General features: G+C 40.8%; 2 protein-coding genes across 2 annotated transcripts in view; both read right to left on the bottom strand.

Annotated features, from left to right (window-relative positions):
* Positions 1 to 4,375, bottom strand: pttg1ipb (PTTG1 interacting protein b). Its single transcript, XM_062431750.1, has 7 exons — positions 4,210 to 4,375; positions 3,281 to 3,336; positions 3,069 to 3,177; positions 2,333 to 2,435; positions 1,850 to 1,915; positions 1,099 to 1,145; positions 1 to 655 (listed from the first exon to the last, which is right to left on the bottom strand). The coding sequence occupies exons 1-7, from the start codon at positions 4,307 to 4,309 to the stop codon at positions 612 to 614; spliced, it is 525 nt and encodes a 174-aa protein (XP_062287734.1). The 5' UTR covers positions 4,310 to 4,375; the 3' UTR covers positions 1 to 611.
* Positions 4,376 to 5,711: 1,336 nt separating this feature from the next.
* Positions 5,712 to 26,275, bottom strand: part of myo10l3 (myosin X, like 3) — a 56,808-nt gene continuing 36,244 nt past the window's right edge. The window contains exons 17-41 of the mRNA XM_062432453.1: positions 23,667 to 23,749; positions 23,414 to 23,522; positions 22,441 to 22,521; positions 20,465 to 20,589; positions 20,224 to 20,338; positions 17,236 to 17,342; positions 15,741 to 16,160; positions 15,596 to 15,629; positions 14,657 to 15,487; positions 13,765 to 13,888; positions 13,079 to 13,322; positions 12,838 to 12,933; positions 12,532 to 12,625; positions 11,976 to 12,031; positions 11,733 to 11,875; positions 11,305 to 11,499; positions 10,864 to 11,021; positions 10,331 to 10,454; positions 9,706 to 10,003; positions 9,401 to 9,608; positions 9,157 to 9,293; positions 8,927 to 9,050; positions 8,383 to 8,838; positions 7,841 to 8,032; positions 5,712 to 7,412 (exon numbers count right to left, since the gene is read on the bottom strand). Coding sequence (XP_062288437.1) covers positions 7,308 to 7,412; positions 7,841 to 8,032; positions 8,383 to 8,838; positions 8,927 to 9,050; positions 9,157 to 9,293; positions 9,401 to 9,608; positions 9,706 to 10,003; positions 10,331 to 10,454; positions 10,864 to 11,021; positions 11,305 to 11,499; positions 11,733 to 11,875; positions 11,976 to 12,031; positions 12,532 to 12,625; positions 12,838 to 12,933; positions 13,079 to 13,322; positions 13,765 to 13,888; positions 14,657 to 15,487; positions 15,596 to 15,629; positions 15,741 to 16,160; positions 17,236 to 17,342; positions 20,224 to 20,338; positions 20,465 to 20,589; positions 22,441 to 22,521; positions 23,414 to 23,522; positions 23,667 to 23,749 — 4,659 coding nt within the window. The 3' untranslated portion in view covers positions 5,712 to 7,307. The remainder of the gene's footprint in view (positions 7,413 to 7,840; positions 8,033 to 8,382; positions 8,839 to 8,926; positions 9,051 to 9,156; positions 9,294 to 9,400; positions 9,609 to 9,705; positions 10,004 to 10,330; positions 10,455 to 10,863; positions 11,022 to 11,304; positions 11,500 to 11,732; positions 11,876 to 11,975; positions 12,032 to 12,531; positions 12,626 to 12,837; positions 12,934 to 13,078; positions 13,323 to 13,764; positions 13,889 to 14,656; positions 15,488 to 15,595; positions 15,630 to 15,740; positions 16,161 to 17,235; positions 17,343 to 20,223; positions 20,339 to 20,464; positions 20,590 to 22,440; positions 22,522 to 23,413; positions 23,523 to 23,666; positions 23,750 to 26,275) is intronic.

Here is a 26,275-nt window from a genome sequence, read left to right as displayed (position 1 = left end):
TTCTGGAATAATACAGACATTTATTAACCATGTAAAACATGTTACATTCAGGTTACAAATTAACACTTGATATAAAAATAAATGTTGTAATATAGACATCAGTTAAATGGTGTGCATTTCAAATATGTATATGTGAAAACAAAACAGCTAGTTATAATAGAAGCAACACAAACACTGATTTGCTGCAGAGATGCAGAACAATATTGCATTCTTGTTGGAGTGTTTGCATGTCATGGTGAATAACATGTTTTGACAGGTTTGTGCTTAGTTTCCGTTACAGGTTAACTGAGTAGATTTTATTGAAATTATTTGCACCAAACTTATTGCATGAGAAAAGTAAAACTTATGTATCTTCACAAAAATGTTAACAATGATGAAATAACATATGGGACAGTGTTTGAAATATAGTGCACACTCAGTCAAAAGGATTTCAGAACATTTTTTTTTTTTTTTTAAAGTAACTGACACAATAAAATCAAATCCGATAATAACAGTTTATCACATGCTTATTCAGCCTATCACAATAGAGATAATCTGTATCTTAATGTTACAGGGGTCAATAAGATCATCGAGAGGCTTTTTTTTAGAGGGAATAATCGCTGGAATTCTTCTTAATTGTTGTCCATACGAGCGTATGGATTATCCTTTGCCAGACCTAAAGAGAGCAATGGAGAACAATGTATTGTAACCATTTCAGTACAGCTAGAAACAATCTGGAGTATTAAATATGTAGATGAGTTGCATATTTGACTTGTTTTCCAAAAAAAAATATCTTCGAAAAAAGTGTTGTCTAAAAAACTGAATTCTACATCAAATATGTACACTGGATTGTTTTCTCCAGAAGATGGCGCTACAGGGTCACATTTGTTTATGTTCGCGTTGATGTTGTCCAATTGTTTTTAGTTGCCCCTGTTTTTGGAACACCTGCTCAAGTATAAAGGTTATTTCCCTTTTCCAGATTTGTATTTATTATACTGTTGTTGTTGTTGTTGGTGTTGTTGTTGTTGTTGTATTACAAACTAAGCACCGCCACATATTTTATATTGAAAATGTATATGTATGAACCCACTCAAACCACAAACAGGAAATGTGTCTCACCATATTTCGTCCTGATTTCATCATGCCTCAGCTGCATTTCTGTTCTCCTGTATGAGCAGAAACAAACTGTCAAACAGAGAATACCAGCCACACCTACAGTGTCTGTTTAGATTATAAAGGATATCGGCACACAGTACACCCTATTTAACATTTTAAACATTTTTTTCCAGGTGATATAAAACAATATAAACATTTTTTCAGACTTCAGACAACATTCTTTTTAACAAGCAAACAAGTTCACCTTTTATCACAATGAATGTTTATCCTACGGCTGCAACTAGATATTATTTTCATTTTCAATTAATCTTTTGATTATTTTTCTTATTGTCGTTTGGTCTATAAAATGTCAGCAAATTGTGAAAAACATCAATCACTGTTTCCTGAAGCCAAAAGATGACAACAGTCAACAATCCAGAGATATGTTGTTTCACTATTTAGTTCATCTATCTACCATCTAAAGAAACCAGAAAATATTTGTTTGTATTATATTGTATTCATCTGAGAGGCTGGAACCAGAGAATTTTGGCATTTTTCTATTATTTTTTTTATTTTCTGAAATGAATTTTCTATCGATTGACTAATCAATCAATCAAATAATCATTGCAGCTCTAGTTTATCCATCAACATGCTGATGCCTTGTGTTTTTTATATGTATTGTTATATTGACAGAGGTATAAACTAGTAAGTGTTTGTATTTTTGCGTGAATAGTTTATTTTGTTATAATCAGACTTCTACTCAACAGCCACTTACTTCACTTTCTGACGAGACTTCCTCGCTCGGGTTCGTCGATCTGCCGCTGCGTCCTCTCTCTTGTTTCTGGAATATAACAATATATATTCATTACAGTTTACTTGTTTCATGTTTCATGACACGGTTTTCTAAATTAAAGCTTGCATTGAAATATACAGGAAATGCTCGAGAGGCAAAGTGCAGGTGTGTTTTCTCTTTAACCTTATACATCATTACAAAACTAATCAGTCTGATAATCTGACCATGAATTTCACTGTTTCCTCTTCATACAACTGCCAGTATTGAGTAGTTTTTAGAAGAGGCATGTTGACAGAAAGAGAAAAGTTATTTTCAGAGCTAAACTGTGGCCACAGACTCTGGCAGGGCTTTGGAGACAGCGGTACAAGCCCTGCAGAATAACAACCTATTGTGTTGCTCATCCCTCCTCCCCTTCCATGTCGAACCCGATTTCACCACCAACATTTCATGTGACTTAATGCTTACCCTATTCTCTCACACTTGCAGCTGCAGAAACAGCAAACGAAAATGGAAATGATGATGATGCCAGCCAGCACGGAAATGGTGATTATCAAAATCTGGAAGTTTACTAGAAACCAAAGACAGACACAAAGAGAAAGCAGCAGTTAAAAACATTTTTCATGTGAAAATCCTATTTAAATATACACTACTTGGGATTTTGGTGGATTGTAAAATTTTAGTGAGAAGTTTTCTATTGCAAAAAGTCAGTCATTAAATATTCAGGCAACTTATTGAATATTGGTTAACAACAAATTTCTTTTTCTGATAAAAATCATACACTAGAACTACAACTAATTATTATGTTCATTATCAATTCATCTGATGAAAAGTTCTATTCGTTGTTTAACCTGAAAAGTATCCCAAAATACAGAAAAATTGATATGAAAAATGAAAATGACTTCTTTAAATTGTTTGTTTTGTCTGACCAACAGTCCAAAACCAAACATTTCAGTGTACAGCCACATAAGAAAGAGAGAAGCATTTAAATTATTAATTACTTATCTAAGTAGCTGCCACGTAACTTTCTCTCAACTGACTAATCAATGAATCAATCAATTAGCAGTCTCAGTTCTTTCATATACTGAACAGTATTTTCCCCGTGGAGTCTTTCTGACACACATCCCAAACCCCAATATCAAAAAAGTTTGCAGGGTACACACATATTTGACATTAATGAGGAGTAAAGTTGGGTCAGTCTTACCCCAACACAGCCCCCATCGTGCATCATTTAATGGACACACACTTCTGGAGGGCAGGATGGTCCTCACTGGGTAGTCAATGCATTGTTGGGTTGGTATACACCACAAACACTGCAACAAATACAAACACAGATGAATCTCTTATCTGTGGTATTTATGGCAACAAACTGCAGACAGCTACAGTATTTGTCTTGTTGGATTTTAGGAGACTTACCGTCACATTCTTCAGACATTCATCACAACTGGTGTTTGATCTCAAGGCACAGGGAGCTGAAACAGAGATATCAGTCTTTAGAGCAGGTTGCTGCCCCTCCCTTCACTGTGTAGGCTCAAACTGATATGTACTTACAAGTGGTGGAGCACTGGAAGTAAAAGTACACAAGTATTACAGCAAAATATACAAGTAAAAGAACTGGGTCTGTTGAAAAGGGTCACTAAATAAATCTGAGAGGTCATGAAAAGATTAATGGGGATAGGACAAAAGACAAAATACACAAATATGTATTAACTTTTGAGCCTTTACTCTAATATTCATTTTTTTGTGATATATTAAATACGTTGATTCTTTGAGCCTTAATCAATTGGGTTATTTTAAATGAAACCCTATCAAATGTTTCATGTTTAACAACTGGCCCAATATAGACACTACTTTTCTAGATTTTTAAAGGGGTCAAAAGCCAAAAAGTTTGAGAAGGAACAACTGGTTTAATCTTTAACTATGTATGATATTGTAAAAGTTTATCATCTGCTTTTTAAGTAATCTGTGAAGAAGTAACTGGCTGTTTGATAAATGAACCTGAAAGTTGTATTTAAGTACAGTGATAACTGTACTTTTTAAGTTATGTGACTGTCCAGCACTGCTCACAAAAGAGGAAATTAAGTAATAACGATAGCAGAGGTTTTCATTTTCTTCCCCCATGAGACAAATCACGAACAACAACAGAGTTTAGAAGGAGTCAAAGTATTATAGACGAACAGTAAAGTCTGCTTTCACATGTCCAATTCTAAAACTAACAGGCGAGACAGGACAACAAATTGATATTTCATGATAATTACTGAAAATCCATTTTGCAGCCGTCATGTGACAACCTCCTGACCAAAACAAAGCACAACGGCCAAAAAAGAAAAAAAAAGCCAACTTACTCGAAGCTGGAGCAGGAGTCGATGTCTGCGTTTCTGTGGACACAATGAAGCACAAAATGCTGGTAAAGACAATAAATGAAGAGATTTTAACTGTAAACATTGTGACACGAGTGGAAATACAGGACTGCGTGGAAACAGCGACCCAACTCCCGAGTCTGTGGCCCCACTGAGGGCTGGACCTCTGCTTCATGAGGGCTGACGTCACGAGCTCCTGACGCTGGTGTCATCAAACAGCTGCAGAGTAAAACCTCTCAAACAAAAAATACAAAATACAACTCAACACACTTTATGGAATTAGTCAGTTTCTTAATATTTGCCAAGTTTGATTACAAACGGTCTGAAAACAAAGCTGGTAGTATTTTTAACAAGATTTATCCTGCAAGAAATGACTTAATGGTTGGTTAATACACTATTACTAAATACATACAAAACTGTCTCTAGCAGGTGTTTATCCTCCTCCAGCAGACCACACGCTTTGTCTATTTGGCTCTTTCTTTTATTCTTTTTATTCCTTTTTTAAAATTTATTTTTTCAACAAAATCTTGATCAATTCATGATGATGATCATTTAGACAGTTCACAGTCTGCATATTGGCAACTGAAAAACATGTGTCCTTAATATGGTTTATATGATTAACTAATTCTTATAAAAATGACCACTTATCTTCTGAAAAAGGGTATTTCGAAAATCACTTTATTAATATAAATGAATTTGCATTATCTCAACAGCATATTTGACAGGTCGTAAAACTCACTTAACTACTCCAGGAATTTATTATTTTCTTTCAAAATGTTAGAGGACTTGAGAGACAAAGATTTTGAAAAGAATTGTCAAAATGAGGCAGCAAAAGCTGAGATATTTTGACTTTTACCCCCCTAAATCCTACACTTCCCATCATGCATCTATAGCCTCTTTCACAGTCCCTGACTTGTAAACACACATCTGTCCAACTCCCCAGCCCCTTTTTAATGACGCAGGCTTTCAGTTCAAATCTTTTAGTCTCCAAACCCAGGTCGACATAACCCTGATGACATCAGCAGCAACATGTATACTCCTCATACCAAGTAAAATAAAACATCTAAACCTTGTCAGCATGCAGTTTATATTCCATGCATAATCTACAAGGAATGATTTCTTATCGAAATTAGCATATTATATATTTAACATATCACTATTTAACCATAATTCTGCCATTTTAATTAATCACAGACTGATCTGTTTGAAGAAAGAGTACTCTTTATGATATTCCTTATACTATATCGGTTTTAGCATTGCAGAAATTAGATCAGCCAATACAACTGCATTCATTTAAATGGGTATTTCAACAATTAGCTACCTCGCATTTGTAGCAGTGTGTAAATGTTTGGCACCTGATGCACAGAGATTGAACTCTATAGCATTGGTGGACACATCAAAAATGAGACAATAGTGACACAAACACACACAAAGCAGCTTTTGAAATACAATAATTTATTAAAGCATCTTTAAATTCTGATATAAAACATTTTCTGATTTTTTTTTCTTCCTCTTGAAAACAATCAGAAATCTCAAGGTACAGTCATCGTCAATGGTAAGATCAGTCTCTGGTTGCCGCCGGCAGCTGACCAGATTGCCTAAGTGAGTACGATTGGAGAGCAATGGAAGACAGTGATGCAATGTGAGGTAAATACTAAGCTCATTATGTGTGGATCATATATCATGAACTATACTGTAAGTTGATTGGCATAGGCTTGAATACTTTGTGTAATGTACAGTTGGCCTATGAGAGGAAACAATACAATCAAAGGAGTTAAGCCTGTTGGGTTTTTGAGGGCAACACGGTTATTTTTTGTTGACAAAACACTCAGAAATAGGGCACCCTCTGGAGAAAATTGATAGTAAGTAATGAACAATTTTTCTATTTGTGAATCTTGTTAACTTTGTGTCCCTGAATACACAAACAATAGAAAAACAAACGTACAAGCAAAACCGCATCAACACATTTCAAGCCCACTGAGTCTGTTCATCTTCTCTCATTTTTCTCCCAATCCACTGATACTGCAATAAATAAATACCCCGACCTCACGTTGCCTGGGACATCACTAAAAAAACACAGTAAAACACCTTAGACACAGACATTCTGAACAAGCAATATCAAGCAATGTCTTAGCTACAAAAAGAGTTTCAAAGACCTCAAATTAGTGCACAAGTACAACAGCTCAACAGAGTACTTGCTGGAGGATAGAAGCGCAAATTGTTCGACTTATTTCAGTAATTTTGAGAAAATACTTCAGTGCAGAGGTTATAAACTTTGCACTTCCACTTATTCTATTGTTTTTCACATTTCATTTCTCTGTTTGATGTATTTCTTTGTTTTATAAAAGGCAAATTGTATTCTCTTTAAAATAGGGATGTGCTTTTGTGACACATGCACCTGTGGAAGCTATAACTACCACTCAACAATTTATACTCCATTCCTGAAAGGCCACATCTGCACGAATAAAAAGCTAAATAAGGCAAGAAGAGGGAGGTAATCTCCCTGGGAAGTTTACAGTTATATTAAACATTAACCTGAGGGAATCTCCATTCAGGAGAACATTCATTAAATGGGCCGCAATGTTCTGTAGAAAGAAACAATTGAATAAAAGTGCAGTTTGTGATGCAAACTTGAAAGAAATTTACTTTTTTGGAAATTAAAAAGTTCTGATTTAGATGTGAGTGTCCTGTGACAGAAGGTTTGGTCGAAAAACAAAGAGCCTTTAAGCTCTGCCATCTATTCCTTGTCATTAAAATAAAATCCACTAAAAAGATACCTGAAGTACATTTCAAGTAGCATGACAAATCACCAGTGTACATGTTTGGAGACTGCATGGAGAAAAGCAACACTCAGGATGACTGCAAAGCTTAAAATGGTACAAACGCTTGAGTCCTTACTTTTACCAGAAGCGGTAAAGACGTCACATTTTTGTGTCTCTACAGAAAGAAATCTTTCCAGATGGGGTTTGCCTGCAACAAAACGCTTCAAAATCTCTGTTGAGGTGATTTGTTCCTCTTGCCATCTCTGTGTCTTCTCTCCATGCTTGTTTGTGGGTCAGGTGTGCTGTGTCCTGTCCTGTCAATCACCTGATCCAGTTGCTACTGTAGCTGGACACTGACTTCACACTGCACCGTTTCTTCACGATCATGTTTATGTAGGCTTTCATGATCTTTGTGATCTCTCCAACCTGGGAATGAACAAATGAAATACAGTCAGTAGAGAAGAGAAGCAACAAAACATCCATGTTTTCCCTAAAATAAATCTGTAAAAGAATCTCCTCATGTCTTGATCATTTGTGTCAATTTTATAACTAAGAGACAAAGCATTAAATGAGAGCTTAATGCTACTTGATTACAATTTGATTTGAATGCATCAGCAGTTACCTGTTATTACTCCATTAACTGTAAATAAAATGTACCAAAATGATTAACACAAGATGATTCTTTGGCTTTGTTTTTCCACTGGAGTGCTGCCTTTTTCCTAATTTTTTTGGGGGAAATATATACATTGCAGTCCTGTTTTTGAGGCAACCAACTGAAATACTTAAGTCCAGTTACCTCTGATGAACATATCCAATTATTTTTTAATAGAAAAAGATTAGAGACAAATAGGTACCTGTGGTGTTTCAAAGAACATTTCTCTCTCATCCACAGTGATCTTATAGGTGCAGGGTTGTGGAGCACCAAAGAAGATGATGTGCTCGTATGGGAAGGTCTCCAGAGGCTTCGGCTCTCCTTTCTTGAAAACAGACACGTTTTCAGCACTCACACTCAACCACAGATCATGAGGGAAGCCTCCTTCTTTGCACTATGAAGACACAAACACAAGGTCCCATAAGTTTCATCCAACGTGCCATCAGTATCATGTTCAATTTTTGACTTTTGTAGATTGGGTATCATCCAGATGTAATATTTCTACACCAACTCAGTTTTTAGCGCCACAGAAATCATGTGACCTAACTAAAAAATAATTTGTTGAGTTCCACACAGTAAGGTATAGAGATTATGGAAAAAAGAGCACTGGTATTGGATAGATATTATCGGCAGATACCCTGAAGCGAGAAATTGGAATTGGTATCAGGAGAGAAAAGGTTGTATAGGTACGTCCCTACTGGCACCATTAAAACCTGACTAGCATCAAAAACCCAGTAAACTTACCTCCACGTCAAACAGTGTGGATCCATAGCCAGGCCACTCCTTGATGATGGTCATATATTTGAGCATGGCTTGGTGCTGGACCAGACCGTTGAGGCGGGACCACTTCTCCATGATGCTCGCCCTGGTGGCAGACATCTCCTCCTTTATCCACATCTCCAGCATTTGCTCCTCCTCCATACGCTGCTTCTTCATTGAGCCCGTCTTCAGCCCTCGACGCAGGGTCCCATCCAGGAAGCTGGTCCTCCGGCGCTCCAAAGTTTGTCCAGATCCCGAGGCGCCACCCACTTTGGTAAACTGTAGGATGCGGCTGCGCAGGCGGCCTACAGGGTAGACATTTTCCAGGCTCCAGGTGGCCCGGGATTTGTCTCCATACAGAAACTGCAGGCGTAAAGCTGCCAGGTGTTGCAGGGTCTCTTCACGGGCAGGGAAGTGGCCCCTGGTCAAACTCTCATGAGCCTGAAGGAACGACACAAGAGTTCAACATTAACCCCAACATGTGATTAAAAAGACCCTCAAAAAGCAAAGCAATACATGTTAAACACACCTGCTCAAACATGAATGCAAACTCCACTCCTTCCTTAGGCATGCTCTCCACATCCAGGAAGCAGTAGAGTTTGAAATAGAGTTTCCACTGGCCTTCATCCTCTGCTTCTTCACTGCCAGCCAGTCTGATGAGAATTCACAAAGCCACAAGATAGTCAGTAACACATTTCCATACACTTAAACAGGTTGAGTATCTTAACAGGACCCTGAATTTATAACATATATATTAACCTTTCAAATTTGGCCAAAACATCAGCCACAATGACTCTGCTCTCCACAGCTTTGTCTATAGTGTTGTTGTGCTCAAACAGAGCGAACATGTTCCTGCTGTCCTCCATAGCCAGACCTCTAATCAGCTTCTCCACAACCTAGAAAAAGCAAACAGGAGTTTGTGTAAATAAAAAATAATCACACTAATTTCTAGCTGAGTAACTTTTAGAAATCAAAGGCAACTGTGTGTCTGCAGGTCGTCTACCTCTCCAGCGGTTGTGTGTGAGTTAATGGAGATCTTGCAGGAGCCTCCTCCATGGCAGTAGACTGTGGTGGTCATTTCCTGTCTAGTAAGCAGTGCTATGATTTCTTCTTGGGAGGGAACAAACTCCCTGGCCTTGGTCTTCTTCAGAGACTCACTGATGAAGTGAGCAAACATTTCAATCTCTGTACCGGGGAACAGCTCCTTGATCCTGAGAACACACAAAGACACAAACACAGTAAACTCAGGAATATTTGAATGATTGCATTGTTACGACTCAAGAGCAATGTCCACAAGTGGCTCCGCACCTTTTGAGGTGAAACTTGAGGTAGCGTAGGATGCCACGGCTGGGCAGGAAGGTGCAGCTCATACAGGTAAGGAGATGCCAGTGGGCGCGATTGGCAGGACTGTTAGGGTGAGGGACGTGATTGGTTTGTTTGATCAGCTGACAGTAGACCTCATCTCTTAATGACCTCAAGTCTTGACAGGTCTGCAGGATTCCCTGGATGATTGGCACGGGATCTGACACTGCCTCCATTTCTTGCAGTGAGTTGAAAATCTTCACGGCCTCATCTTGCAGGCTGGTGTAACCCTTTTCTTTTTGCACTGAGAAAAAGAGAGCTTTGAATTAGAGATCAGCCAGTAAAACAACTTTAGAAACTAGTTACTTCATTATATCTGAGCACTCTCAAAGGGCTGAATTATTTAGAATTATAATTCCTTGTAATATGGACACAGCCAACATTGCTTTGGGGAGTTTTAGTTTGAAGTATTTTGTACATTTTAGATTAGATCCCACTATTTGATGTGGAAACGTACTGAAAAATGTATATATTAAAGGTGTAACAAAAGAAAAGAGAGAGAGCCTCCAACAGTACTATTACTGTATCTCATTTATCAGAATCAACAGTAACTGCAGATCACAACACTCACAATGGACATTGACATCTCCATAAGGCAGAGGTAGAAGAGGGGAGTGCAAAGGATGCTGGGTATATCTCAGGATGGGGTTCCTCCAGTACGTCTGCTCCACGGCCTCTGCATTCAAACTGCTCTCCTGCAAAGACAGAGAGACTGGATCAGTGGTCTCAATAAACTCTTTCTGTTTTATAATTAACAAACTGATAAAGACTAATTAGGAAGAATAACAAAAGAAGTAATATCAGAGTCGCTGCAGTACATCCAGCAAACGGTTGAATGCAAAAGAAGAAGAGAAAAGAGGTAAACAAGACACTAAGAGAAGATCACGGCACACACGTAGTGAGTACAAATACCTCACTTTACTACAGTGTATGTCCTTGGCAAAGGCTTGCATGACTGAAAAGAATTGGAGTTAAAATTGTTATTTACTTTTTCTTATTAAATTAATGCATCTAGCAAGTTAAACACTGTATAAATGCAGCATGAAATCTCCACCCATTGTACACAGAGTACCTGGAGAAACAGCCCATTGAATCACTTTATACCTTGATGTCCCTGATGAGTTGTTGTGTTGGCGTTTCTATGGGAACTTTGCTGTCTATCGCTCCCTGTATGGCATTCGCCCACCGCATGGCTTCATTCAGCATTTTGGTGTAAAGACGGTAAGAGTGTTTGCGCCCATGGATGATTATATTCCAATAACCTGGGTGAACGTGGAAGAAAAATAATTATAACATTGACAGAGGAGAGACAAAATATCTCTGTGGAAGACACTCAAATGACTTAACAGTTCAGAAATATGTTGAAATGACCCCTTACTGCTCAAATCTGACTAAAGAGCTGATACAAATTATTGTAAAATACAAATAAAAATACACAAAGCTCCACACGCCTTTCAAACCTTCAAAGGGCTAAGGTTTAACCACATTGGTATTTTTCCCTATAATAATTAGAAGGAATGAGAATGACATTGACAGTGAACTGACCAGTGTCTTTGAAGACCTTCTCGTCCGGCTGCACCACAGAGCAGAGGCTGTTGAGGACCAGAGTCCCCAGCTTGGAGGCGCTGCGCTCTGATGACTTATAATAGTCCAAAGAGTTTGTGGTGAGAACAAACCAACGTTTCTTCAGTTTCAGAGAGGTACTTTTCGCTCCTGACTTCATCTCTTTATGCAGCCAGCCTGGGGGTGGATAAATGAATTAAATACTTTATCATTTAGAGCATTTTTCATATACTGTCAATCGATCATCTTTCATTTTTTCCTTTTCCAAACAGATTCAAAGCATTTACTCTCCTGAGTATCAAAAAATAAATTTAAGGAGAAAACTTGACTCACATTGTACCTCCTGATAGATACAATAATTACATGAATTGACTCTCAAACTGTCCAGGTGTGTATCTCCACTGACTGACCTCGGACTAGAAACTCCTGTCCATCAACTTTGGAGTCTCCCTTGGATTTCTGCAGCAGTCCGATCCAGTGGTGCATCTCCTCAGGTGTGTCTGTGTTGCAGTGAATCACCCGGTTGGCCGTGATGATCACAAACGAGTTTGGTCTGGAAACATATTAACATAACATACACATTTTTATACTCAGACTATAGTTTAAAACATCTTTTGACCAGACGTGGGTTCAATTTACTGTCCGTTCCTCACCTGTCAGGGTTGTCTGATGCACAGACAGAATCAATCAAGCCCACATCCAGTGTGCCCTGGACAGAGAAGAGAGGGTTGAGTTAAAATATAGATTCTAACTGTTTGCACGTGTGCAAATATTTTCCTTGGTGGGATTTTTTACATTGGATAGTAAAGTCAGTGCTGTCAGAGAAGATATTTTTAAAGTTGCATTACATGTTGTGGGGAGAAAGAGGGTGGATTAAAGCTGAGTATATTGGTGTTTATAGTAATTAGCAAGTTAATTTTACATATTTTTCAGCTTGTTTCTATGTACTAAGTGATTTTTAGTCTTGCTTTCATTTTGGTTTCCTTTTGATTTCTATATGTGACAGTTATTAACGGCAATCTTTTAATGTACATGAAAATGAGCAATGACACTATGGTGTGGGCATTGTGCTTCTTCTGCTCAAATTACTATATGAACCAAATCTTGTACATCATACTTTAGTTGATTTAGTGACACACTTTATTATTATTGCTGCAAAATAGAGCTGAAGTTGGGGCCCAGGCAGGAGAGAGGTAAAACAGTACTAACCACTGCATTCTTGGGGTTGGCCTGTTCATGGTGCATCTCCATGAGCTGCTCCGGGCTGGCGCTGTGGACCCGACTCAGCACATTGAACCAACCACTGGATGGGGTCAGAGGGAGTGCAGAAAGTAAATGAAGGAGAAGTCAGCAAATATGGAAGAGACAATTACAGCATGGACTTCCACTGGCAGCCACAAGGGGGAACTTTATTTCCACACATCACATCTACAGAGCAGTGATGGCAAAGTTAAATTCTCCAAAAGAAGCTGTAGCTGGTTGAGGATTTCTATGGAATATATGGATATACTCTACCTGGCATCTTCTGGGGACTCTGCATAGATGTGGTAGGTCCTCTCCCCAGTCACAATATTCAGTGCATTTTCCTTCTCATGATTGTCCACTATATCCCTGTAGAAAGAACCCGAATTCACTTAATATATATATTTTTCTGTTTCTTTCAAGCAAATAGCAAAAATTCAAGAAATAAAGAAGCTACACATAAAAGAGAAAAAGAGCCACAATGTTTAACCCTCCAACTGATAACAAATCTTACTTGGCTGTGTGGATATCAATGGTTCCTTTCAGCTTCTCTTCACTGTCATTCTCGAAGTACATGAGCTTTGACTCTCGCAAAACAAACCAGCGCATCTTCCAGTTGCGTCGAGACAAGGTGGACATTCCTCCTCCTTTCTTGTAGAGCCAGCCGGATTTGACAGAGTCCTGCTTTGCCCGAAACCACATGAAGGTTTCATCTTTCAGCACACACCAGCGACGACGCCATGGGATCATCAGGCCACCTGAAAGAGTGGGGAAGGAGAAAGAAAGGAGTTACATTTTTGCCGTTTCCATGAAATGTCAGTTTATTTCAGTCATATACACAGACACAAACATACACACAACGCACGCAGACAGACAGACGGACGGACGGACGCACGCACGCACGCACACGCACACGCACACACACACACACACACACACACACACACACACACACACACACACACACACACACACACACACACACACACACACACACACCCTCTTGAGACTAAACATCCAGTCTACAATTAACAAAAGTAAACAATGAATACACAATAGGAACATTAGAACAGCAAAAAATAGTTAGCAAGAAAGAAACAAGGCCTATTGGAGATCTCTTAAAGGTGAGGAAATGACCACACAAACTATGCATAAATCATATGTATGCCTGCTGGGCAGTGATTTACTAAAGCTACTAACTCTTCATGTAGAGGTAGCCATGGAAGTAGGGAGGCCCACTGCCATTCAGTAGATTCACTCTCCCATTGGAAACTTCCTCATCTGTATCCACGTAGCCATCGTTGTCTTCATCACTGTCAATGAACTGAAACAAAGACAACACTGTTTATGATGACAGAAGTCCTCCATAGAACAAAACAAACAAAAAAAGCAAGTGATTTTGTGTCATTTTAAAAGAGGATGGCAGATATGTGCCAGAAATATTGAAACATTAAAACCTTCAAGTTTCAAATTTTAAGTAAAAATATTTGTATTTGTATATATTTCTTAAAAGAGTGATGAAGTGGTCTTTGCTCCTCATTTTGCAATTTCAGTACTTAAATCAGTGTCCCGAACATGCACACACTCCCTTCTTCCCCTTTGACATTCTGCTGATCTAACAGTGTTAGATCCAAGCTCTCTGCTTGACTAGCAGCATCTGGGAACAGATTCACATGCTCATCAGCAAAGCCAAAACAAATAATTGCAACAGTATTTCACAGTGATTCTGGCATGAGCTGTGCCTTTTGATAGGATAAGAGAGGATTCAGGCATGCACACATGCATTTTAGGTGTTGAATGAATCTGGTAGAAGCATAATAAATAACCTCAGAGAAAATCTAGGTGTGTGTCAGTGTATGTGTGAAAAAAGTTTGACCTGACATGAATATATAAAATACAGTGATCCCATGTCCCATGGTAAATATGAGGGAAAAACATAAACAACTTCTCCAATTCTCTAGTGACTTTGGCTGAATTTACAAAATCTACTTCCACTTCTGTTCTGGACCTCTGAAAGTGATTTAAAGCTTTTCCCATCTGGTTTAGATCTGTTGCACTTCACAGAAAAGACTCCTAGCCTGTTAGTTCTCACCGAGTCCGAGCTTCCTCTGAAGGAGTCCAGGCTGTTTTGGGTGCAGGAGGATTTTCGTAACACCTCTTCATCTGTAATATGGCCGTCATTGATGCTGGCACCTGAGCTCCCATGAGCCTCCTCAAACTCCTCCTGGTCATAGTCCGATTCTGTGTCTGGCAGGTTTGAGTGGCACGGTTCTTCGATCACAGGCTCAAAGTCCGACCCCCTGCTGGCTCTCTGGCATGGCTGCTTTTCTCCATTGGTGACCACAGGTGGGGGAGTGGGAGGAGGAGGAGGAGGAGGAAGAGGAGGGCCTGGGATTTTGGAGTCTCTGAGTACAGGGACGTGACTCAGACCGTTGGGGGTATATGGGGAGAGCTTTGCTGGGGCAGCAGAAGAGTCAGAGGGGGAACTGGGTAGTCTTTCCGCAAAGGCAGGTGGAGGAGGTGGAATACTTTGGAATAATTCCTTGTCCAGAGGAATTGCAGCTGGTGGAGGGAAGTCAGGCAGAGGAACAAACTCATCTTCAGCGATGAAACCCTCGTCTACCTCCTCCTCAGCCAGGGGAGCAGTAGATTCAGTTGGGTCATGGAGGTTCTCCTCACTTGAGAGTGATGGCTCCAAACCACCAAAGTCCAAGAGTTCCAGGAACTCTGTAGCCACACGGGAGGCTTCCTTCTCCAGTCTGTAAATCTCAGCATCCCTCATCTGCCGCAGCTCCTCACGAGAGACGTCACCAAGAAGGGACACGCCATCTTCCTGCTGCTTCTGCAGGCGCTCGATCTCCCTCTCCAGCCGCAGGATCTCGTCCATCTGACGACTCTCCTCCTCAGTCTGGGACAGCTCCTTCTGTAGACAGGACAAGCAAGCAAAAAGGAAGAGACAGAGGAAGCATCTTTAAGCACTTTAAGTTGCCATATGAAAGATAAATAAAGTGTTTTAATTAAGTAGATTTACCTTCTGACAAGCACCATTCACCACAAGTGAGTTCCTGAAGACACAATAAAAAACATTTGTTGTTAATTTAAATATAAAATGATGATGAAGTCTTCTGATATAAATGATTGCACCTGTAACACATAAAAAGTGAGACATTTTATACCTTTTTCCGCTTCCTTTAGCTGCCATTTGCTGCTCTTCCTCTTTCTCCTTCATTAGTCTGAGCTCCTCCTTCCTCCTCGACTCTTCCTCCTCCGCCCTCCTCTTTAGCTCCTCGTCCATCAGCCTCTGTTTCTCTTCCTCTTCCTCCCTCTTTCTCTTCTCCGCCTCCTCCTCCTGTTGTCTCCTCTCCTCCTCCATCCTCCTCCTCCTCTCTTCCTCCTCTACTCGCCTCCTCTCCTCCTCTCGCTTCTGTTTCTCCTCCTTGAGCTGACGATAGAGGGATCGGGCCAGCTGGCTTCTGTGATGTTTCTGAAGGACGATCGAGGCCAAGCGCAAGCGCAGGAAGACTCGTCTCCAAAAGTGAGCGCGATAGTTCTTCTGGATGGTGACAACGCTGGACAGAACCCTCTTATATTGCTTCCTGGTGAGAAAATCAAAGACAACTCAAGACGAGTCCCATATTTAACCTTATCTGAGAACATTCTGTGTCACCACGAACATATTTGTGACATTGCTCACCACTGCACTGAATGCCCGCTGGCACCCTCTGTTTAAATAAACACACTGGTAAAAAAGCCTGTACATTGTGAACTGTGCGGTGTTTAGAGTTTGATGAACTTGTGCTGTTCCACTGTGGCAGTGTGGGCTGTTGTGTTTAGCCCTGTGACCAAGCCCCATCACCGACACACCGCACATGCATTGACTACACACACACACACACACACATACAGTATAAACATGCACGCACACAAAAACACACGTGACCTGCTAAAGGACCACACACAATGCTCTGACTCTCTGACCCTGAGCGTGGCCTAGTAATCGCTCCATGACTAGTCTCAGGACACACTCTGAGCAGAGATACTGTTACATATAATAACACAAAGGGTTTACTTGTGTCTTTGGGGAACTTCCCAAGCCTCTGCCTTTAGTAAGAGTGGCTCCGAAGGGAACAGAACCCACAACATGAACGCTGTCATCAGTCTCTTTATACTCTCCCAACAGAGCATTTCAGAGGACTCTATGTGACTTTATATAAGGTGTCACGCAGATGGAGCTCAGCTTGATTACATGTCTGGGGGTGCCTGTCGGTACAGATTTTTAAACTGCCGAAGTGATGGATGTGCCGTCTGTCAGGTGGAGTGGAAAGGTGCAAAACTTTCTGCTCAGGCTAAGAGGTCTGAGATTTCTTGAGTTAAGAAAAAAGCACCAACTGTATTGCTGTAACTGTACTTTTAGACAGTAAATTAGTCTGAACTGGCCAATGAAGGGACACGACAAAATCAAGACATACTAGTCCTATTAAATAACATATCTTAAACCACATAACACACGTGCACAAAGGTAAACACAAAGGCATGCACATACTGTAATTTCCCCCCCCCCCCCCCCCCCCCCTCCTCCTCCTCCTACATACACACAGGCTGCACACAACTCTATTACAAAACAAACACTGACAACTGTCGCTGCCAACCCTCAACCCCTCCTCCACTCACCTTGCCACATAGCTGAGGATGTGGGCGCGGATCACCATGCCAGCCCTGCGCCGCACCTCTTCCCTCTCCTTCTCCAGTCTTTGCTCCAGGGCCTCCTTCAAGAACACCTGCGGGACAGGCAACGCCACGGCCGACAGGGAGTGACAGAGACAGAGACACACAGAGAGGGGAGTTGGGGTTGGGGTTGGGGGGGGATGGGTTTGAAAGAAACGGAATGAGTTAGTTCCTTTTCTTGGTAAGGTTGCAAAAGAGGGCCCACAGAGATGTGAAGGGCCCCTGTTGTTTGTTGGCAGCTCCCTGTGCCCACTGCAGAGGAAGCTGTGGTGCAGCTGAGGCTAGAAGGCTAGCTGCTCTCCCTGACTGCAAAGCAGAGCAGAGGGGACGACTGGCACCAGGACTGCAGTGTTGCTGCTATTGCCGCTGCTGCTGCAGAGCCTCATTGTGTTCAGGCGTCCTTCCTGAGCATTTCCCTACTGCTGCTGCTGCTACCGCTGCGTTGGTAGCCTGACTGACGTGCACAGGCAGAGGCACATAGAGGGAGGGGAGGGGAAGGGGGAGGTAGGGAGAGGAGGGATGGAGGGATGAGGGGGAGGGATGGTGGCGGGTGTCCAGAAAAGCAAGCCACACCCCTACTTGCTCTTATGAAGGAAGGAGAAATAGTTTGCTTAACCCTTCCCTTGCTACTGGAGACTTTTTTTTCAGAGAATGTAGTGTGTAGGTCATTTCACAGCAATATAAAGTAGTAACATGACATTATACAACATAATCAGATGTAATCTCAATGTCGTAGCAGGCTGGAAGAGCCAACCAGCTGTGTACTGTATTTGGGTTTATGTGATAATGCGATATCTATTGCTAGCCTGGAGGATCAACTACTTTTCTGTAAAGGGTGGAGGCCTTTGAGTGGCTCTATGTGTGTGTACGTGTGTGTACGTGTGTGTGTGTGTGTGTGTGTGTGTGTGTGTGTCCCAGATGTTCCACTAATCAAAGGATCCCACAGCTGCAGCCCTGCCCGCTCTCTGTAAGTCTGTGAGAGGAGGAAGCTTCCTCTAGTCCACATCCTTCCCTCATCTGTAAAACAAATGGCTCACAAACACCCGCACCAGCTCCTAATTCTGGGCACACACTTCCTCCGCACACAATCAGCATGTATATAATTACACACAGATTGTTTCTCCAAAGGAAATTTAGCCCCCACCATCTCTCTGTTCCCTTCCCACAGCTCACACTGCATTTCCCTGAACCCCCCAAAAATATACTGGGGGTTCAGGGAATACACATAACCACGTGAACACACTCTTTACATGTCTCTCCTTGCATTTATGTGTCTCACTTTGAAAAACTAAAGCTTCACTCCCTCTCTTGATGCATATGCTGTGTGAAGTGGAGCAGTCACCAGTAGCGAGTCAGCCAAAGGTCAAAGTGCTGACCACGGATGCGTAATGAAGTTTCACCCACACAGAGGAAAAATGATTCTTCTCTGGAGTCAAAAAGTCAGTAAGCGTATGTGTGTGTGTGTGAGAGAGAACTTTCATGTATGTAGGCATGTGCACATGTGGTTATGCCCTAGTTATATATTCATTAAGAACCAACATGTGGTTCACATCAAACATTTTTGGTCTTGACGTATATTTCAGCGTGCCATGTGTGCAGCTGACACTCTTCATGGTCTGCCAGCCAAATGGGGAATTAAAACAAAAGTGTCCAAAAGGGAACCAGCAAATCTGAAATGTCTCAGTGATTTAACAGCCATGGAGAAACCACAAATTAGAGCAGGAAGCAACAGTAGACCAAATGTGGATTTAGCTGTTTTCAAGAAGCCTCATATTTAGCCTCTTATTTATATCTTATCTTTTGGCTTTGTGGAGGCTGTTTACGCTGATTTCGACATGGAGCAAAGAGGTTTTACTGTCCAGATCAAACAAGTCATTAAAGGTTAATCATTCATTGAGAAACCAGTGAAAAACAGAGGGCTTTCAACGGGGGAGTTGATGATTGTTTGATGATAATGACCGAGAGAGAGAAAAAGACGGACAGACAGGGGAAAGATAAGTGAGAGATAAGTATCACTGAGAGCTGTATTGCAACAGATGCAGATCATATCACTATGATAACTTTTCCAAAATGAATGCTTGAGAAGTGACTTTCCTCTAACCTCTGCTCAGCTTCATCACCGCCTCCAAATCACTCTCTGGCAGTTCAGTTTGAATTCAATCAACAGCTTGGTGAGTGTCAAGAGGTTAACACTCTTTCACTTACATTAAGGCTGCCTCAGGATTACTGTAAACCCAAACACTGGGTTACAGTTACAGTAACAGTTGTTGGTGTCATGGTTTTTCAGAATTTCTGTGCAACTCTGTGGTTGTCAACAAGAGAACAGTAGATTGACCACAACCGGCCAGAAAAATCCTTTGGATGTGAGTCACGGAGAGGGCTGTCCAAACTGTGGCACACATTAACAGCCTGCCATTTTTAATCATCTGCTGTCATGATTTTCTGCAGACCAGAACATCTTTATGGATTAAAAACTGTGATTTCAGACTTGTTTAACATGTTTTGAAGAGCACGTATGTGGATTCATCACTTAAGAGTCTTTACAAATGTACTACAGAGTCAGTCTTACAGGAGAACATAGACTGACATTTCACCTGACCCTTCAGCCTGCCCAGCTGTGTTCCTGTCTGCTTCAAGCATGAAACTCTATCCTGTCTGAGCGTGTGTGTGTGTGTGTGTGTGTGTGTGTGTGTATTAGCCACATTGTGGAGACAAATATCAGTCCCCACTGTCACATTATGGGGAGTCATCTACCATCTAAAGGAAAAAAGGTAATCCATTAAATTTTAAAGTGAAGGTGAAGGTTTAAGATTCAAAGCAAGGGGGTAAGCATCTGTTATGATCAAGTCTCCAGGACGTGAATGTAAGTCAATGAAATGTCCTCGCATGTGACAAAAACAAGTTTGGGCATGCCTGCGTGAGTGTGTGCTTCACCTTTGTCTTCCCCAGATGCCACTCTTTTTTAGCTTTGTCATGAAGTGTGAGAAGCTCTGAGCAACTCTGCTTCTCATCGTCTGAATGGACTTTGTTCTTCAGGATCATCTTGTACCTGTGGAAACAGAAACAACACATATAACATTAACAGAGAGCACAAACATTTTAGCACAATTAGACAAAATGCAGTATCAACCCTGTAGAGATAGATTTTTTTATTTGGTGTATGTATTTTGCTGACCTGCTGTAGAAGTCCTTAAAAGTTCTCCGAACAGGGAATCCAGCTTTACGGATCTTAACCGTTTCTAGCATTCCAGAGTATCTCAGTTGATTCAGGACCACATCGGGATCAAACTGGTTGGCTTTCTGTAGATGACAAATGACATGATAACTGCAGACACCAAAATGCCTTGGTATTCCTATTAAAAGGATAGCAACACTAACAGCTCCATGTTTACTTGACTGTGGCATTTTTCAGCAACTGCTAAACACCTGTGCAGTGAAGGATACAGACCTCATGCAGAACAATTGGTTTTTTTAGTGACTAAGTATGTGTTCCCTAAATATAATCTCCTTGAAACCAGTATCTGTTAGTGGAACTCTGCAGGCAAATGTAATCCTGCACCAATGCGTCTACACACCTATTCAAATGATCTTACTGTTGAGTCAGATTAAATTTGAACTAAAAAGTAAATTACCACTTTGAGCGCTATTATTTTACATTAACAAGCAGGTTAGTGCAAAGAAAACACACACACACACACCATCGCAGAGAAACACAAACAGTGTACAGTTAGACTTTGCCAACCGGGGAGGCCTTTCTTTCTGGAATAATCAGCTGCATTGTTCACAACTCACTGTGTTCCTCAGGCCTGCATATCAGAGAGCAGGATCAGTGATGTCTGCCGACTTACACCTCTATACAGGCTGCCTGATCACTCAGAGCGACCACACGAAGGCCATTGTCACCCAGAGGGCATGCAGCTCTGGATAAGCCCCCAACAGGACCAGAGCATTCCCCAAATGTGTCAATCTAATTACAGGGTAATGCTACTATGCATGGAAACAGACACACTTGGATACAAAGGCACTTGCACGCTTGCATCCTGAGCTCCTCTGAGCTCTGAACTTTGGTCTTTAGCAGAGGATTTAGGCAGCTGAAAGAGGTATGGCATGTTGACTTCTTTGAATAAAAACAAGATAGACCTTCTCTGAGTGACATTTTTTCCAGTGGGAGCGGGTGCATGTAAATCACACATGTGCGTGTGTGTTTGCATGCATGCAATCATATCAGGGGATCGTGTATGCAATCCTGTCATTCTGTGGGATTAACAGAGGCACAGCTTGTTCCATCTTGACCAACCAAGGCCAGGTGAGCAAATGTGAGGCAGAGCCAATGAGAGCAAGGGATGGATGAGAGAAAGAGGCGGATAGAGAGAATGAGGGTGAGAGGAGGACAGTGAAGTTTCCATGAAAATAAGTGAGCAAGAAGGTGTGGAATGACACATTGGGAGTGGGAGGTAAGTCGAGAGAAGAAGACAATCACCACATTAATAAGTAACAGAGAGGATCCCACTGGATTGCAGTGCAGCAAATTCACTGTCTCACAGAGAATAAAGAAATATAATAACCAATATAAGAAAATTGGATAACAGTGCTGGATATGAAAGTGTTTGTAGTGGTATGGTAAAGAGGGGTGGAATAGAGGATGAATAAATAAACCTCCCGCTGGCTCTGCTGCAGCCGCTGTGGTCTTATCTTGGCATTTCACTGATGCAGCCAGATCAGCAGAGCATCAGCCAAGCCGCTGCAGCTGGAGTGGCCAGCATCGACCTCTGACCCTGGTAAAGAGGCTAAGTGGTAGGAATGTGCTTGTACATAGCCTTTTATTTAAAGAAGTACAAAGAAAGTCTTTGCACCAAAGCAGGAAAGACGCATCAGTTTATTAGTAGTGAAAATGTGCATAAACAAATGAAACGGTTACTTTTCAAGTGAAATATTTTCATGACTTTGGGGTTATTAGTGCTGTTACACTGTAAAATGACTTTGCTCATGGTGAGAGTCAAAGTTTCACAGAAACAACAAGACTAAATATTAGCTCTGAGCAATGGGACCTATGAATAGCACTGAGGAGGTTTAACTTTGCAGGGGCTGACCTTGACAAGACCTGGCAGGGTTTCTGACATTTTTTTGTGCAATGAAATGTGCATGACCTACCTTGTCCATGTTTGGTTTAATGCAGCGCACGAAAAAGGGGTTGGAGGCACTTAGTGTGGCCATCAGCGAATGGAGCGAGTCCTGAAACACATTAGCAACAAGAGGATAAAGATTAGGGCAGCAGATAATCTGAATCATTAGTCCAAACATTTTCCTATATTTCAGTTTATTTATGATATTTATTCATGCTAATGTTTAAGGAAAAGACTTATAATCAGCCAATATTTCATTTGCTTTTCTCGTCTTGTGCACAATAATTAAAAGACTGTACTTAAGGTAACAAAAGTAAAAGTGCTGAGTAAATGTATTTTTAGTACTTCCATATTCTTATAGGGTATCACTCAGCCCACATTTACCTTAACACCCACACATGTGCACAAACACACACACACACTCCGAGGACCCTTGAACCTAGCAGGCTATGTCAGCTTCGTTCTCCTCACTGCCTCAGACAGTCTGTCTCCAGCGAGGCCTGGCCTGGCAGAGCTGAGCGTGATTGGCCCCTGGTTGGCCCCTCTCTGCCCAGCCATCAACCCTAATCTCCTGGCTTTAGGAACTGTAGACCAGGGCAGCCTGCCAAATCCTCTCCTGCTCCTTCTCTCCACCCTGCAGTTAGGACATGCTAAACTAAGCCCTCCACTGTAACCCCCACCGATCCCCCCATCACCACTACCACCGACCAAGCACATATTTCATACATCCCATCACCCACCATTCTTTGCAGATCAAATACAGACAGTATTCTCTTTGCCCTTCTGTCTCTCCATGATTTCTATCTGCCCCTTTTTCACTGTGTCCCTGTGCTGACACTCATTATGCCAAGATAACGAGCCAAATGTTAAGGGGTTAAGTGATCATTACATGCAGCGGCACATGAGAAACAATAAACTTGTTGTCTGTCTGATCACTGAATTGCACAATCATGAGTGCCCAACTGGGAGTGATATTTAGGTCACAGAAGCTCTGCACCCACCCTGAACTGAGAGCTGACGGTGGGCTTGCGTCGGGCCGTGCCCATCTTTAGGGTCTCATCTCCACTTCTGCTACCCACACGCTCAAAGAGGTCATAGATGAAGTCGAGCCTGCAGACACAGAGTGCAGAACAGAGCGTGTGATTGTAGACACATATGCATGTGGACTGAATCATACAGGTCTGCGTTCAGCATGCAGAGGATAATTAATCAACTAATCATTTCATGTATATAGAGAGAGTGTGCTTTGCTTACCTGCTGTCTTTGAGAATGAACAAGATGTCATCTCTGAAGGTGTCTCTGTTCTTCTCCAGGATCCCACGCACATCATAAAGCACCTAAAACCGGTGAAAACAAAAAAGTAAGAGTAAGTGTGTTTACATTTAAGATAATACTTTATATATCCCCAGAGCATGTTACAGAAGAACAAGAAACAAGAGAGTCCAAAGAGCAAGGAAACAAACTGTATTAAGTAATACATTATAATACAGTATAATACTTGAGCTATACATGATTTGTGTTTTGTGCAAAAAAACTATGCAAATACATATGAGCAGTAGTAATGTAGGACTGCAAATAACCATTTTTTTCTTTATCAAATAATTTGTTGATTAGGCATTTGCTCTATAAAATGTCATATATGGTGAAACACGTGAACAAGTTTTCCCAAAGCGCAAGAAAATGCCCTCAAACATCTTGTTTTGTTCTAACAAACAGTTCACAACCCAAAAATATTTAGCTTATTACCACAGAGGCCTAAAGAAACCAGAAAATATTCACATTTTGAGAAGTTGAAATCAGAGAATTTGGATTTTTTTTTCTTAAAAGAAAAAAACACTGAAGATGATTAATCAATCATAAAAAATAGTTGGCAATAAATTTAAGTTTAAAACGAATTAATTAATCAACTAATAAAGTAATTTGCAGCGTTATCCAAATATAATCCAGTTTTATCAGACAGTTTGTTAAGCAACACATGTCCAGTCTTAAATGTCATTGTGATATTATGAAAACATAAAAAATAATGCAATGAAGCAGCTATTAAGTGATGTTTTGGTTGTCAGGGTATCATTCATAATTTACAACAACAGAGATATGAACTATGAGTCGATAGAAATTCTGCAGCTATGTGGGTGGCAGTGTTAGCACAATATTTCAAAATCTGCTGTCAGGGGTGCAGATAATTCAAACTTTAATATATAATCATTTTGTATGCAAAGGTGTTATTATCGATCCATTACTCAGATTGGACACTGATGTCTTCAAATGATGGACGACTCACTTGGAAATAAAGCTCTGGGGTATTTACGTTTTCAGATTCACATATATGTGCACAATGTGTGACGTGAGCAGGGACTGTAAATGCATGTTTGAGGCTCTGTGTGAACAAAGACAAGTATAATAGAGCGACTGTGTGTTAATGCAGTCACCTGTCATGTCCTGCTCAGCCTTCGTCTTAACGACACAGCATTCCTCACCGCAGTAATGCACTCTCAGTTTGTGTTTGTGCACCAGTGTGATAAAAATATAAAAAGGCATAAAAATATTTTGTGCACTACGATGTATAAAAGAATATAAAATGCATACTTTAATCATGTGTATGCAAACACGAGCACATTTGTGTGCATGTGAGTTTGTTTTCACAGCTGTGTGTGTACACTATAATCCAATAACAACCCCCATCCCCCATTCCCAAGCCTTGAGGCTCATGGGGAGCCATGAGATCCATACTTGACGACACATGTATTTATAATTCACAGACACACTAATTACGCTCCATTCCTCTCTCATTGGAGTCAACTCTTACAAAAAACTCTCTGTGTCTGTCAGTTTCAGGTTTAGCTAAGTAAGAAGGTTAACTAGGGTAGCCTCATGACACCACAGAGAAATGGGTCTGTGACGGAGGATTAAACACAATACGAGCACAAAATCTTGTGATACAAAGTGGTGAATGCATTGATGATATATACAGTACACACTGAATCCACAGATATAAAATGCAGTCTGTCGGCATCATTACACAAACACTGTATTTGTTTATTTGTTTCTGAAACACATAAATGGAGGTTTTTGGAGGGATGTTTATCTGAAAGTGAGAGAGTTGATATGTTTTTAAAAAAAATGTTTGAATGACATTGAAATCTCTTTTCCAAGGGTGACCTGGCCAAGGCAGCAAGCAGTTACAGTTTAAATAGACATAAAACACAACAAATAAGGATGACAAACATCAAACACACAAGGAAGAGACTAAATCCAGATCAAATATGGCAGTTGCATCTCTCAGTTACATAGACTTTTATCACAGCTTTAAATTTTGAGGGACTAGATTATTAAGAGGCAGATAATTCCAAGTACATTGAACACAGTATGAGAAGGCTTTTTTACCATCTCAGTGCAAATCCTTGGAACCTGGTATTAAAGCCACCTAGAGGAGTGAAACTGAAGACTGCTGGTGGTCAGCATCAGAAGGTTAAATATTCATGAGGGTAGTTTACTCAGCGTGGCCTTGTATGTACACATAAATATACAAATGAAGTTGTCTACGTAGCCAGTCTACCAATTCATAAAGGGTACAATGATAAGTACAGGAACCAGAGTTGGTGGAGTACAGGAGGCATAATGCATGTAGACATCATAATCATAGTCCTACACACTTAAAAATGTAGCCTGTTTTTTCCTGGCTTTAAATTAACCGCATTTCTCTGGCACCACACAAATAATCAAATTTATCAGAGGATATTGAAATTTCCCCAACTGAAGTCATGGGCAGTGGGTCAGAGAGGCAACTAAACTCTCCTGAGAGGCACACTGGAGAGAGAGAGAGAGGGAGAGAGGGAGAGAGAGGGAGAGAGAGAGAGAGAGAG

The sequence above is a fragment of the Scomber scombrus genome, chromosome 13, assembly GCF_963691925.1.
Source record: "Scomber scombrus chromosome 13, fScoSco1.1, whole genome shotgun sequence".
NCBI classification, from domain to species: domain Eukaryota; kingdom Metazoa; phylum Chordata; class Actinopteri; order Scombriformes; family Scombridae; genus Scomber; species Scomber scombrus.
Note: the sequence above shows the minus strand (reverse complement) of the source record. Positions and strands in the feature narration are given on the sequence as shown.

Excerpts from the sequence above, each read along its gene's own strand:
- pttg1ipb (XM_062431750.1), bottom strand. The coding sequence starts at position 4,309 with ATGTTTACAGTTAAAATCTCTTCATTTATTGTCTTTACCAGCATTTTG. Across the intron at positions 3,337-4,209 it reads GACTCCTGCTCCAGCTTCGA|CTCCCTGTGCCTTGAGATCA; the intron begins GTAAGTTGGCTT and ends TCTCTGTTTCAG. Across the intron at positions 1,916-2,332 it reads TGCAAGTGTGAGAGAATAGG|AAACAAGAGAGAGGACGCAG; the intron begins GTAAGCATTAAG and ends GTTATATTCCAG.